General features: G+C 33.2%; 1 protein-coding gene across 1 annotated transcript in view; it reads left to right on the top strand.

Annotated features, from left to right (window-relative positions):
* Nucleotides 1-13152, top strand: part of LOC138312345 (uncharacterized) — a 47638-nt gene extending 34486 nt beyond the window's left edge. Inside the window, exons 15-35 of the mRNA XM_069253255.1 lie at nt 57-191; nt 1379-1513; nt 2003-2123; nt 3086-3153; nt 3529-3752; nt 3857-3944; nt 4179-4252; nt 4824-4860; nt 5069-5166; nt 5815-5952; nt 6387-6532; nt 6866-7001; nt 7346-7477; nt 7860-7953; nt 8671-8735; nt 9125-9247; nt 9497-9507; nt 9668-9803; nt 10083-10228; nt 10839-10970; nt 11267-13152. Coding sequence (XP_069109356.1) covers nt 57-191; nt 1379-1513; nt 2003-2123; nt 3086-3153; nt 3529-3752; nt 3857-3944; nt 4179-4252; nt 4824-4860; nt 5069-5166; nt 5815-5952; nt 6387-6532; nt 6866-7001; nt 7346-7477; nt 7860-7953; nt 8671-8735; nt 9125-9247; nt 9497-9507; nt 9668-9803; nt 10083-10228; nt 10839-10970; nt 11267-11411 — 2384 coding nt within the window. The 3' untranslated portion in view covers nt 11412-13152. The remainder of the gene's footprint in view (nt 1-56; nt 192-1378; nt 1514-2002; nt 2124-3085; nt 3154-3528; nt 3753-3856; nt 3945-4178; nt 4253-4823; nt 4861-5068; nt 5167-5814; nt 5953-6386; nt 6533-6865; nt 7002-7345; nt 7478-7859; nt 7954-8670; nt 8736-9124; nt 9248-9496; nt 9508-9667; nt 9804-10082; nt 10229-10838; nt 10971-11266) is intronic.
* The last annotated feature ends 3212 nt before the right edge of the window (nt 13153-16364 follow it).

Raw genomic sequence — 16364 nt, 5'->3', positions numbered from 1 at the left:
TACTAATGTATATTATTATGTATTTTATTGCGATTATCAATATGACGTACTTGCAGAATGCCCAGCAGGATATTTTGGTCCTAACTGTACAAAAGAGTGTCATTGTCTGAGTCCAGGGTGTAACCATATAAATGGAACATGTCACAACGTGGGATGTAAAGCGGGCTGGTCAGGACAAGCTTGTGACCAAGGTAGGTTCTATACAGTTCTGTATCATTACATGAGAGATGTTATGAAAATATAGGCCTGTTTTCAGACGGATACGGTGATTTGTCAACTCGAGTATTGATATTACCCGAGGCCACAGGCAAAGGATTCTATCACTATCGAGACTTTCTGCCATCTTGGATAACAAAATAGCGATTCTTCTATATACAATTTCACACTTCTATAATATTTCTAAGTATCAACAATATGGATAAAAACCTTTAAATTTTGGAGCTTACACTCTACTACAGAACGTGAGATATAGCTAAAACAAGGTGACTTTAGCGGCCAGTTTGAAAACCAATATGGCGACCGCCAAGGAGTCGTGATTTGTTGGGGTCCATTTTTTTCCTGAAACCTTATGTCTTAAAGACGTCATATACGTCATATGAATTGAGAATATCTTCGTGGTTCCCATTTTCATATACAACAGAAGTAGCCGATATTGTAACGCTGTTGCCGAGAACACAACGTGATTACTTGTCGTCTTTCCGAAATCTCAGGAAAACGGGTCATGACCTTTCCTTCTCCCGTTCGGCAACACACGTAACATATATGGCGACGAGACTAAAATGACGTCATACTTAAAACCATCTAATTTCAACATTTACTAAGAAATCATTGCAAATATACTTGGTATATCTTAATCTTAACTAGATGACTGATATTAATATTTGGACTCGATTGTGTTACTAGTTACATATACCGGGGCTTTAAATAGTTTCTAATGGACTATTGAGGTACAATATGTGTTGACCTGATATGATTAATATAAATATTTCTTTATGTCTGTAAAGCGTCTCATTGATGAAACTACACAGAGGTGACACTAGAAAATACCTGTTAATGTAGGGTGATTTTTTTTCTTACGTGCTCACGTAAAACATATTACGATATGACGTAATAGCTTTTACGTGACCACATAAAAGAAATAAAAAAAACAACATATTTTTTCGCACTATATTAAATACATTTTTTTCGTCTTACATCGATAAAAGTATGTTTATCCTACATTAGGTAATATATCTATCCCACATTTGAAATAATATTTTTCGTGTCACCTCTGTGCCAAAGTACTGTGCCGCCGTAGAAATCAGTAGCCAGTAATTCATTTTCGAAATGATTATTTCTTTTGTCAGTAAGTAGACGATATACTCTGTTTATAAAACAGCTTGTACTAACCACACATTCGGACGAGACTGTAACCAGACCTGTAATTGTGCTAACTCTGACTGTAACGGGAGGACTGGGGTATGTAAGGTACCCGGATGTGAGGTGGAATGGAAGGGACAGACATGTACTCAAGGTAAGATGCCATATAAAAAGCTTCATGACAGAGAGAAATAGCAGACGGATTCAGTGTTTAATATATCAGGTTTATTAAGAAATAAAATGTTTAATTCGTGTAAATATTTTTATGTATTCATAACATGTTATTTTTGCCATCCCAGCATCAAATAATTCGGTAGATGTGTGTGCTTCACAATAATTGCTGCAATTGTCACACTATAAAATGATACACCATTACATTATACAGTATTTCACTCTGTAAATGGGTGATATTTAGACATCATCAACCATGTTTCTATCATAAAGACTTAAAGAAAAACTTTTTTTATGTCATGTTATGAACTTGTGTATTTAATCATAAAATGGCAACAAATTAAATATGTTCAATATTTATATAATAACCAGAAACCGATATTTTGCTTTCGATGTTATGCTGTTCGCCTGTGCCAATACATAATCGACTGAAAAGTGATGCACTTTTCGGTAATTATCATTTCAATAAAAGCTCGCATTGAGACCCAGACGTCTGATGAATCATCCAATGGAAATAGTGCCCAGATTGGAGGAATTGTGGGAGCAGTTGTTGCTGTTTTGTTGGTTATAGTGATCTCGTTCATCGTGGTACGGTTAGTGAATATTTTATACTTCTTTTAATCCAGCTGTACTGAACTAGGTCATGGTGATACGGTTAGTGAATATTTTACATTGATTTTGAAGACAGCTGTGCTGAACTGTTTCATCGTGATACGGTTAGTGAATATCACTTCTACTGCATCATTGCATTACTTTATCTGCGATAAAATATAATACAGAAAAAGTACATTCAAACCTCGATGATTCGAACTCCGATGAATCGAATTTCTCGATGTATCGAAATTTTTTCATGGATCATTTGTTATAGAATCATAGGTAACTGACACTCGATGATTCAAATAAAAAAATACATGTTCAGATCAGGTGTTCGCCGATGCCCCGCGGCATGCTGTCACATCTAGCTGTCTCGAGACGGCCCTACGCCGGGCAATAGGGATTATGACAGCTTGTGTTGCTTGTTTGATATCATCAAGATAATTAATACCACTGATCAGGTCGATACCCGGTGCTTTGTTTTTACAAGCTGTGTTATTAAATCATTAGTACGGCAAAGATACAGTTAGTCGTTTTTGATGTTCGTCGCCGCCATTGGTAGCGGTTTGTAGAATTTACGGAATACTAAATAGCGAGCCACATAATTAGTAACTCATACTCAAAACTGTTACATTCCAAAACTTCGGCATAAATACCGGAGCAAATCGATCATTCTAAATCGAAGTATTTTGTAGATGTTGTAGCGCTTTCGGTTCTTCCTTTTTAGTTTCGTTTTTACAACGTGTTTTCGTTTTTATATTCATTCCGTAATATTACCTATCGCATCAATAGTCACCACATGTACACATGTACATGGGTTAGGCTTAGTACACGTAAGTCTTGTTTATAATATACATTAACATACATGTATATCCTTACATATAAATCAGATCACCATTTATGTATTGATTCTAAAATCACGAAAACTTTTTGTTTAAAAACAAGTATGTTTTATATTTAGTAAGCGCAGAGCAAGAGGACAAGGATCAGCAAGTAGTAAATATGCGGCACCAAATAAAAGCAGCAACGGTAAGATGTAATTACTTTTATTAATAGTAATAGTGAGCTAAAACTCTTCTGTGGAAGCAGACTGCATAACGAAGTAAACATTATTAATTTATGGCGAGCATGTTGATTAGATCAAAAATGTGTGATTTCCTCTTCCGCTATTGTGTACTATATAACTTATTTAAAACGTTTTATTAATTTAGGAATATAGACTTTTAACATTAAAATAGTTTCGTGTTGTTTCGGGATAAATTGTATATTAGAGGGTTTGGATAAGTCTATTTTTACAACACTGGAATCAAGAATTATTTGTATGGATGGCATGTCTGATATCATTTTGTTATGAACATCTGATCATTTAAAATTTGAGCATGCTCCAGAATTCTTTCTTAACAGGAACTGAGAATGTCTACATAAACGTTGGTAACGTGGAATCCACAAAAGACGATATACCGCCGGAAGTGAAGATTACGGAGACGGATGTAGATGAGGACGAGGTTATTTATGTCAATGGTCCAAACGATACGGACGTAAGAGGGGAGACAAAACTCCTGATGTCTGAGCTCAAGGAAATCGTAACGGCGAAAAAAGAAAATGAGATGTACGAAGTGGAGTTTAAGGTAAGATGTGCTCCCTTTCAAAGGATAAATTCGTCTATCGTGCTATGCTTTCCTGTATACTAATTATTGTTCAACATACGTTACAAAATATTTGATTTTTTCAGAGTCTTCCACACGGCTTGAAGTATCCATATAAAGCCTCAAATTTACCTAAAAATATTCCGCTGAACAGATTCAAAACTACATTTCCCTGTGAGTACACGTGTCTTAGATTCCCGTTTTTTTGCCATCAATTATTTGGTTTAATTTGAAGAGAGATATATAGGGTTGTCAATGAAGGACGTCGTATTTCTTTTTATATGATTCATCAAATGTTTGAATGTCAATTTTAACAGAATATTAATACTGTTTCAGCCAATGAAAACTTATAATTAATACATTTCCTTTTGATACATTTGCATTTTATTAAAATATTATGACCTCCAGATGACCATTCGAGGGTTGTCCTGAAGAAAGAGAAAGCGGGCAGCACTGACTACATCAATGCGAATTTTATAGATGTATGTATGAGTACATTTGTAATAAAATTAAAAAAATACAAACATACACATTGAACCAAAACCTATTAAGATTTTACAAATTATCAAAATAAAAACAGTTCCAAAGAAATCCAAATAAAAAACAAACAAACGCAGACTAGTATGTAATTATATGAAAAATGGTTGCAGGACCAGGTGCTCCAGAAGAAGGCAGTATATTAAACTATATCAGATCCTGCTTATTCTATATTTTTAAATGTATATCGACACAAAACGTTGTTAAGAGAATTGAAATAAAATACGGAATTACCAGACTAATAATACTAAGACCATAATGCCAATTTCTATGTATGTCTTCAAACTGTTTTTTTTTCAATTCGCGTGGATTTACTGCATTTGACAAATTAGCGCAATCTGTAACAATCAGCGTTATAATGGAAAAGAGAAAACATGAATATCTTATAGTGGATACTTAATAACATATCACAATAACTGTGCGCTCTAAAAATTATATACATTGCATTTGATTTTGACTTCAACGATTAATGTAGATAAAGTGAAGGCCATGATGCATGTAAAATGTCTGTTTTAGGGTGTTCGAAATGAAAAGGCATACATTGCTACACAAGGTTAGTAGATTTTATATTCTCCTGCAATTTATTTTTTAAATATTTTTTTTTTATTTGCAATACATGATTTCAAGATACTGTATATTTAATGCAAAATATATAATTGTCGGAAAATAGGCACTATTTTACTTAATTTTGTATAATAATTTCTATGTTGATGACGTGTCGAAAAACTTTGGAATGATTTCCGTTCATATTTTTATATCAGGCCCCAAAACGAACACACTTGAAGATTTCTGGAGAATGATCTGGCAAAACAAATGTGGGAAAATTGTCATGTTAGCCAACCTGATGGAACTTGGGAAGGTAATCAACAGATATATCAGATCATTTATTTAGGAATTATTGAGTCACACCTGAGAGAGCTGATTTTGGGTTGAGATTAGATAATCTGTTACGCTATGTAATGATATATAAACTATATGTGAGTGATTTTTGTAATGATACTATTGCACAACCAATGAACATTTTATGTGTCACATATCGATGACTGGTAGACAAGTACGACATGTACCCTGTCATCTTCATCAGACAAAGTCTGAATTTTTACTGTTTGTGTAACAGTATCAATACATTAACCAAACTGACGAAATTGTTAAATAATAATATTTTTGAGGGATGATTCTTCATTGCCAACAAAACGTAGCATGTCCACAATAAAACAATTTATTGTTTATAAACAAAATCCAAAGTCAAAGTAAAACAAGACGTGATAACCTGGTGGTCTGTTAGAACATTTCAATTACGTTGATATTCATATTTTGGACCATAAAACGTTGTCGTCATGGTAATAAGCAGATGACCTTAATACAGACAAGTCTTAATATATATAAATGATGTTAATGCAGAGATGATCATAGTACAAAAATGGTCGTTAAAGAAGATTTTATTTTATATCAATGTTAATGATATAGAAATGTTATTATTGTTGATATTAATTGAATCTCTCCTTAGATAAAGTGCATAACTTACTGGGCAGCGAAGGAAAGTGACGAGGAACCGTTAGAGCTTAGTCAGTTTCAAGTCAAACTACAGGAGGAGACTGCATACGCGTTTTACACTATACGGACAATTTCATTGAAGAACAAACAGGTATTTTCATTTCAAAATATAATATAAAAATATAAAATTTTAATTAGGATCGGGCAACAGGCAAAGCCTTTATACGCCCTATCCACATGAGTACATTCATGCATATAAAAACGTAGGTTTAAAAGCATATTTGCACGGGATTGGGTCTATAAAAACATAATAATTCTTAGAATTTAGACAAATCGCGCATATTACTGAAAAACACACTTAATACGTAATTATGTACATATTCTATAGAATAAATCACCTATAACTTCCTATTGTATTAAACACTAAATAAAAAACAGGTATACCACATTACTCCATCTAACATGTCCACAAGTAAATATGAGACAGCATTATATCGCAAAGATGTGCCGTGTGCGTACGGTCAATATAAACATGAGGTAAAGAATATTTCTAATTAACATAAGATACGATATACTGTTACACAGACTAATAGTACAAGACGAATAACACAGTACCACTTCACAAAGTGGCCGGATCACGGAGTGCCGGAACCTTTCGAGCTCCTCCAGTTTTACAAACGGATAAAGAATGGGCGTACAGAACACAAAGGCCCATTGGTTGTACATTGCAGGTACTTGTGTAATTGTTCATATTAAATTTTTATAAGTCTAGTAGCCCAATCTCATTAATGGAGTTTTTTGTTTAATCTTTTATAATGAAGTACATTTTCGTTGACCGTTATATTGACGTTAACCTGTGGTTTTAATTAATAAAATTCGGATCCCTGTCTATTGCGGTGAAATGGTATTGGATTTTCCTTATTATTTATAGTTATTAAAACCTTTATAAACCCGAAACCTAGCTATAACGGCCATGTATGCTGGTCCCGGTGACTTCCGGTTTAGACATGTTGCATTATTTTATTACGTCATGACGATACCATGTGCACATTTGCTTTGTCTAGCGCTGGTATTGGACGAACCGGAAGCTATATCGGATTGGACGCTTTGTTGCTGGACGGGAAGAACAGTCAGGACATTGATGTGTTTGCTTACGTCGAAAAGATGAGGAAGGGTCGGATGAACATGATACAGACGGCGGTACTAAAACACCTTTGTTTTGAACCCATTGTTTCTCATTATTGTTTTGCTCAGTTTAAACAAATATAAGTTCTCATTTAAATACTGACATTTCTTAAAATCACCATGGGATATGCCATGTATGGCTTTGCACTTAGACTAAAGTTTCTCGAGAGATAGTATATAAATTCTTCACTAATCTAAAATGATGTATATTATTCATGGTAAAAGCATGGATTATTCTGTAACAGAAAGGAGTTTAATGTAAAATAGCTAAAAAAATATGATAGTTTCATACATATTTTGTAAAAACAGTATATTCAAACGTTGATGTTTTTTCTTAAACACTTTTGGTTGTATTACAGAAACAATACGAGATGCTTCATTTTGTTTTGCTGGAGGGACTGAAAGTGGTAACGACAAGTATGTCTAAAACAGACTTTTGTAGAACCATCACAGACATGATGGAGGACGATGTCCCGGCACATCAGTTCGCCGTAAGTAGTAGATAACAATGAACATATAATCCAACTGATATACAGTGACTTCGTTCGTGATATTTTTGCATATTGTTTGTCTCTAATGTAATATAATCGGGGACGTTTCTCATTGACTAGAAATTCAGTGTGACGTCATCTTGATGCCCGTGACGTCAGGAGATTTGAGGACGTCGTGACAAATTGGCGACCTCCGCTGAATTTTTCCAAGATATTTTGACGAAGTGAACACTCAATTAATAAAACCATCTGTCTATCACGCATTGTTCTTTTATACAACGATAATATTCGTGATAATTCTATTTCACTAAAAACAAAAATTGCCTGCAACGAAAATATCCTAAATCGATGTGATCGAAACAACAGAATGTTACAATTGTAGGTCCTCGATGCCGAACGACCTGAATACAAGCCCATCGAGTACGAGGCAGCACTGAAAAACAAGAGCAAGAATAGGAACCCATCTATTCTAGCAGGTATGTAATGACAAAAATATCAGAAACATATCATTCTAGTCGCATTCACAATTGCATTAACAATATTATTATAATGAGACTAGTTAACTCGTTATAACTATTTCGTTATAACTAGACGATAGTTATCTTGTTATAATGAAATAGCAATTATTGTTATAACGAGACAAGTTATATTCTTATACAGTAAATGTCTCGTTATAACTGGATTATACTTATCTTGTTATAATGAGATAGCTATATTGTTATAACGAGACAAGTTAGCTCAATATAAACTATTTCGTTATGATTAGATGATAAGCATATTGTTATAATGAGATAGTTATATTGTTATAATGAAACCCAATTAGCTCGTTATAACTATCTCGTTATAACTAGACTATACTTATCTTGTTATAATGATATAGTTATATTGTTATAAAGAGACTAATTTGCTTGTTTTAACTATCTCGGCATAACTAGATGAAATGTATATGGTTCCGTTCTACACAGTTTTAAGACTATATTAATTTTATATAGATAACTTCTTGACAAAGACATCAAAAACTGCCTTGCCATTCACAACAAACTGTTGTTTTTAGTTGAATTATCAAACAACAATATGTTAATTATAATGGGGAGTGTTGATAGACATGACCAAAGTCAAACTGATACGTCTTAATTAAAATTAATTAACATGATAAAGATAATTCAGATGACAAAGAGTGCTTCGTTTTACAGTTGACAATTATAAGGTCCGTTTGATGTCCACACAATCAGGGTACATTAATGCCGTCAACATACCGGTAAGTTTTCCTTTTCCGTTTTACATAAAATATGTAGACAGTTTCGTTTTGTAAACAACTATTAGACGGGTTTATTATATTTCATTATCAATATTTAGAAAATAAAATCAAAGTGTTAGTTATTGGTTGACTAGCATATAATTGTAACTCCATGTAAACGAATTCAGTGTTATTGTAAACTAGTTTGAGGTATAAAACATTATCTTTCAATGAAAAAAAACACAAACATCGCTTAACACCATCGATTCGTTTATGCTAAATTCATATAGATATAAAATAGTCTATTTTGTAGGATTTTGCCTATCATGTCTACTATGGTGGGTTGATGCACGAATTCCTCGCGTAATTTCGGTCAGGTTTATGATGTAAAGATGTTTGTTACGATACAGGGCTATAGGACAGCGTTTGGATACATCCTCACCCAGCATCCCCTAGACAACACGACAACCGACTTCCTGTCTCTGGTTACCCAGGAACGGGCTGACACAGTGGTATCCATTGGTCCTTTACAGGTATAATGTGACTCTTTTCCTTCGTATAGTTATCGTGGAAATCGCCGAAAAACAAAAATATAAACAAAATAAACAAAAAATCCTAAACACAACTTTTTAGTGGTACTGAAGTGTCACCATACATTGATTATCTTAGATAATACAAGTCGATAGAGAGACAATGGGCGTATAGTAGGAAATGCGCTACAATCGAAAAAGAATCGAACAAGAAATAGTATCATGCTAACAAGTATACGCTGGTACGCTCAGAGAACAGTGATGTTATATTTTTATTGCAATGTATTATTGTATGTTATTCTTTCTTGGTGCAGTTCCACTGAAATTACAAAAATCCAGAAAATTACATGATTGTGATAACATCAATATCAAGTAAGTCACTCATCCAACATATGTTTCATCTATGACATATTTTTTTTTCAGACCAGCCAAGTTGGCCAACAAACAAAGGATCTCGAGCAAAATTTGGCAATTTTGTGTCGTGTCAACAGTCAAATGTGACAATCGGTCAGTAGGATCAGAGCATGTCGAGGAGAGGCAGATAACAATTGAAAACAAAGTAAGGCTGTTTCTAAGAAATATAAAGTATATATAAAGTCATGTTTAGAAAGAATAAAATGTCATATCTGTTAGGTCTTAACGTAAGATAATATATTGTACTAATTTTAAATGGTAGAATTACAGCTCGATTTTATAATGAGTTATCAATATGCTGCAATAAATTTGATTCACTAACATTACGGCAAAAGTAAAATGAAAATATTTGTCACTCTAAAAAAGCGTTGTAAGTAAAACCCAACCAATTTCAATTTGAGTTTCAATATGTTATTCAAAACAGGAGCTCGGAATCAATACTAAACTTACCCTCTTGGAGACTCCATCCTGGTGCCAGTCACTGCCAGATTCTAGGTTCATGCTGGATATGATACAGCTGATCCAGAGACGACGAGGGATAGATTCGCCGTCTGTTATCATAACGTGCAAGTAAGTAATTAATACATGGCATGTATTAATAGAAAAATCTGTGTTGGAAGAAAATCATATTAACTACATGAAGTTTATTTTTTCATATTGATATAAAATAATTGGTTCGAGAGTATTCGCTTTCAGGTCGTGTAAATGATCTACCATCTCCGTCATAATGTTCATTATACAAGTTATTACACAATCTTAAAGTTTGTGTTTTGTAAGAGTGAAGTTAAAATTATCTTTATTCTGTTGCAACATAATTATTGGTCGTGAAATACTTATTAATTTGATTTTAGTTTTCTTATTTTAAAAAAAAAATCTAAAAAATCGTTTAATACCGTAAATGGGACTATTTAACTTAAACGTGATGCCTTTATGGGACTATTGATACTATTGGTGATGAAATGACGTTAGTCCTAAACAAACCTCGGGCGTTAAAAAGTTGACATCCCGCGCTAACGTCATTTCAGAGGGAAGGTTACAAAGATTAACATGTACGTACCGTTACCACTGTAGAGAGATACTAGTACCGCACACACGTTATGTGGAGCATGAATTAGTACTATTGCTAATTTGTGTAATTAAAAAATCATTATGATTGGTTTGTAACTTTTGATATTTGCAGTGACGGCGCAACAGAATGCGGACTCCTATGTGCCATGTGTAACGTGATGGAACGGTTAGAGATCGATGGTGATATAGACATTATGGCAGCTGTGAGACAGCTCCAGATCCGTAGGACCACAATGTCTCCCTAGCAAGGTACTGTAAATAAAACGTTTGTTAAAGCAGCTTTAAATATATATATACGAGTATAAAAAAAAATATATTTTTTCATATTTATGTTATTAAGACGAAGTCTATCAAAGGATAAACCGTCGGTATTTCGTCTATGACTTCATCAATCCGAAATATACTGATTGAATAATTAAGATGATAAAATCGATCTTTCGAATGTTACGTTATAACGATATAGCACAGATCCATATTACCTACTTCGATGGTGTGGACACTGAATTTGAATACAGTGGTTTCTATGCTATCAATGTTTAGTGTAATATTATTGGTATTTCCCCCATGTAAAATATTCTCGCCATTTCTCATTACAACATATGTTCACTTGCAGAGCCAGTATGTGTTTTGCTATCAACTCGTGAAAGAATATCTTGAAGCGGACACGGTCTACGCAAATGTGTGAGATCCTGGCATACAGGCAAACGACATTGTTTTCAGCCCAAACTGATATTTCAGCGTTCATATATATAAAGGATAATCAAAAGTGTAGAGACACATGGAACTATACACGGCGCTATTTTTAAGTGAGGTTTTGACCTTATCTCCCGGTTATTGTAAATTCTTATAATAGAACAGTATGTTTCTTTACTTAACTTACTTAAATATCACCACAATACATCATACAATGATCCTTGTATGAATCAAAATATTAAAGAAAATGACATGCCATTTTTTTTTCACGCATTCAATTCGATAGTTTTTTAAGGCCTCAATATTAAGAATGTATTTGTTATGAGATATTGTTGCAAAAGTATACATCTCTACGATTCTACGAAAAAAAAACCTACATGAATGTATACTGACTTACTTAACAATCAAAATACTGGCTCTGCTGAAGTCAAAATATGAAAGTCTTTTAATTCTATCTACAGCTTACCCTAGGGTAACATGAGGTTATAGTTGAATACAGTGGATTATGTGGTTACATTTGGTGATCGAACGCGCAGAACCATGACACATACACGTACATAATGCAAATGTACGCATTATAATTGGTGTTATATTACCGTAATTTCTTGCGTATTTCAGGTGGCTTATACGAATTTTCACATCAAATATGCATAATGCGGGCTATCTGTGGAAACTATTACAAAAGGAAAATATGCGGGCTATACGTTGTAATCTATTTTAAATATACAGAAAATAGCTCATGTAACCCTCTTACTATACCAAAGTGTTTTTCATATAAGTTATATATTTCTTACATTTGAAACCTTTTTCAAAACACAAAATATGCTATTGATAACTTTGCATGTTTTTGAAAAACCCATACCCTTTTCAAAATGAAATCATTATAACAGATAGACTAATGTACTATTATTTGTACATATTACATATGTAGTGTACCTCCAAGCTTTACATCGACGTATAACCCGCGGGCAATCTGTTGGTATGGGTTATCTTGATTTTATTTGACAAAATAATAGAAAATGCATGAGTTTGCTTCCCGTGGACTATACGCCGACGCAGTTAATACACAGGAACTGTAATACATAAGTGATTAAAGTGATTAAACGAACTAGATATTTTGAATCCATGTTTTAAAGCATTACATGCTTCAGCTTACTTAGATGGCTGATTACTTGTAAGAAGAGGCCCACATTTGATATGCGACATTGTGTATTTTAGTTATTTTAGGTGATACACCTTTAGACTATCCATGGCTGAATTGTCATTGTTATACATACATATCTTTATTGTACCATGTGGTTCCAATCTAGCTGTTCTGATCCTATGCTGACGTGATAATGTCGATATTATGCATAATTCATACAAGTTTTCTAAATTTTGATGTCTTTAACACTCTAATATTTAATGGTTTTATTCTGGTAAATGATAAAAACATGTATGAATTTGTGTGTATAAAAGAGAGGATGTACAAGAAGTACAGTGTGATAATTATGATTGCAATAACAATTATTTTGAAATAATTTTTTCATCTTAAATTTACATATTGCTTCATGTAGTAGACCACCATTTGCTTTCAGTCATTTAACATGTTTAACATATTATCTAAACAAAGCTTTTTTATGCGAAATGTATATTTTTCTGCTTCAGTATGTTATAGTTAATATTGTATCAATTTAGATAATATATAAGATAACCTTATGCTGTTGTAAGACGCCTGCGTCACATAACGCTTTAAATCTAGCAGTTGTTTCCCAGAATATTGCAGGGGTATGAAAATGCAAAGTGCTTAGTGAATGATATTACAGCTGACAATGCTCGAGGTATTCCAAGGTATTCCATACGAGTTCACTCGTATGAGGTTATCCTGAGTTTGCTTGCTTGATGTTCCATGTGGACGGCTATTTGTTACTGTTCTTTTCATTTTAAGGACACTTTATTTTGAGAAACATTTAGAAGATGGCTTAGAGGTGCTAGCAATTTCTTTAATCGGAGACAAACCCCATGCATGTTACGGTTAAGGACTTTGTATTCAATAATGTTAGATGTTACAAAGTGGACAACTACCAGCTGATAGGTCAGAATGTATCGACAGTGCGTGTCCTCCGTGTATCAGTCGATGTAAGTGTTTTATAGAGAAATCGGTGAGCGCGTCATAATGCTAGTAGTACAAGAAACAAAACCGTTATTCTCGACAGAAGAAGGTGTTATTATGAACGATTTCTTGAAATTAATCTATTTTTCAAAATTTGAAATCAGTGTGTGTGCTTGCATTGCCAGCTTTAACACAGCTCGATGCTAACAGAACACCAAAGGCACATGTCTGGTAAAATTCCACAAACTCGTCATACGATTATCATAATATGAACGGATAGAGATTGCAGTGATATATGTAATGCAATATCTATTTCATCTATTAGTCGATATACACTATATATATTGAATGCTTGAAGGAAAACAGAGATATTAATACAATATTGATTTCTCCGTGTGCAGTTTAAAATTACGTTCCCGAATGATGTTTCAAAAGAGAATCTATTATATAAATAACAATCATTTTGAAAGTATCTCAATTCGTATGCTAGGAGATTATAAACGGAATCATACCAGTGACTTCTAATCTAATCGAAAGCCTTTTTATCGAGCTGTTATGGAATTAAAAATGAAATGTGATAACATTGAAACACCTGATAATTCCTAAATTTAATTATTATTTTTTCGTAACATAATTTTAATGATTAATTTATATATTAATAATTTTAATAATATTTATAACGTACTCAATAAATATGTATATGTATGCAATTTCGTATTATTTAAAATAATTACGTTGATTTTTGCAGTATCAATCTTATTGATTACATTTATTAATGGTGCTAATACGTATTTTCATGCTGAACATAATTAATTATTTTGTGTATATCTACACTGTACGTGATCCCCATGAGATTTATAAAAAGGGCAAAATCATCATCAGGGTTTTTGTGGATGCAAATGAAACGTTTAATATACACACATTCATTGCCAGAGCCCTACGCTACACTAATAACTCATGGATCAACCCAGCCACAAAAATCGCGTTTTCAACATAATCAATCTATCTAAGCTGGTTTCGTCACACTTTATCCAGTCGTATATTTAAACCACTGATGGAATGTTGCATACGAATTATTGAAGAGGTGACAGAGAACATCCCAACAATGGGCGTCGAAATACTTTCTTAAACTTCTATTTAGTTTGTTGACACATACATTGCATTCTATACCACATAAGGTATATTTCTAACATTCCAAACACAACCACACAACTTGTTACGAGTGGTACATATTTATGACTTTTTTCTAGGTGAATTTGTTTGTCACCGAAATGGCATCATTCACGGACGCGGCCATTTTACGTATATCTATCCCTTCCATACCCGAAAGAGTATTATTTATGAAAAAGGTTGTATCGATTGATTTCTATTTATAGAGTTACATCATTTACGAGACTTGTTGGCTGAGCGTGATCAACGAGTGGATTAAGTGAAGCGTAGCATTGATGCAATCAAAGCGTTGGTCTCCAACGGTGATCAGGTACCGATATAACCAAATGCTGTCTATGCACGGATTGTTGATCATGATAAACTTTCTCTGTCAAAATATATAGTTTTCATGCTTTATATTAATAATATTTTTCCAATAAAATAGTTCAAATATATTTTGCGATTTATTACAATTCGTTTTATTGTTATTCAGCTTTGCTGGAAGCTTCACAATCCAATTTATTTCGGGAACATATAATAATCAAAATACGTTCATTGTTTAATTCAATTTACAAAAGAATATTATGTACCACTAAATCATATTATAAGACTTGACATCTCACAATAAATATTTGATGGACTTCGTGAGTTGACGCGGACACACATTAAAAATATTTAAGAGAGTTGTATAAAAATGGAAAATAGGTTTTTAAGTCTAATAAATAGCACACCTGATTGTGAAATATAAATGATATGCTCAATATTTCATTAGCTGTTATTTACTTAATATAGTTATTGATAAATATTGATATATTTCAATTTATAAATATTAAATGAAATTAAGTGAAAATTTAAACAATTTGAAGAGTAAAACTTGTATGTGCCAGCATTGACCCCAAGCGATCTCAATCAACATGCAGGTTAAAAAAAAATAGTGTGGATATAAGAATAACATCCTAATGTAAGTTCGCATAAAACGCCAAAAATCCGACCAATCTGATAAATTTTATCGTCCGCTTATCGAATAATTAATCCATTCAATAAAGGATTGCGATTATATCACCGCGTTAGCTATGAACAACACAAGTTTACCATTCTTACAAATCACTAATATTTCATTATATGATGTACATAAAAGTATAAGGTAGTAATATGTATTTAGGGAAAAAATTTGTAGCCATGGGCAAGGATTGGTCCCACAAGCGATCCCCCCTCCAAGTGCACGAGAAACCACCATATCGAGTGCGCGCCCGAGAACGCACCCGCTGCCGTACAGTAAATTTCTGAACACGCCTCAGGAAGACTGTAGTGTCAGCGGTTTGAGTCCGAAAAATAGCATATGCCCAAGTATACGCTAAAGGTGAATGTTTTGTAAACCTAATGAGGGTAATAACAATAATTCTCTTTTGCATTTCAATGCATTTTGTTTTTGTCTGTTGTTTTAACCTCATTGAAAAGAGATTCAAATAACTAATGACGAATACGAATTGTGTTGTTTAGAAACATTTTTGCTGCGTACAATCCAAAAATATGAAAAAATTGGCTGAAACATTTGACCATTTTTGAGCGTTAAAATCTTATTTTTTTCATATTCTCTGCGTACAAATCATTACATATACTGGATTATTAGGTCCTGGTAATGTATTTGTCTGTTCTATTGTGGTCATTTTGGATTACTCATTTATCTACTCAGTTGGAAAATGG

This window comes from Argopecten irradians, unplaced genomic scaffold (assembly GCF_041381155.1).
Source record: "Argopecten irradians isolate NY unplaced genomic scaffold, Ai_NY scaffold_0283, whole genome shotgun sequence".
Classification (NCBI taxonomy): domain Eukaryota; kingdom Metazoa; phylum Mollusca; class Bivalvia; order Pectinida; family Pectinidae; genus Argopecten; species Argopecten irradians.
Note: the sequence above shows the minus strand (reverse complement) of the source record. Positions and strands in the feature narration are given on the sequence as shown.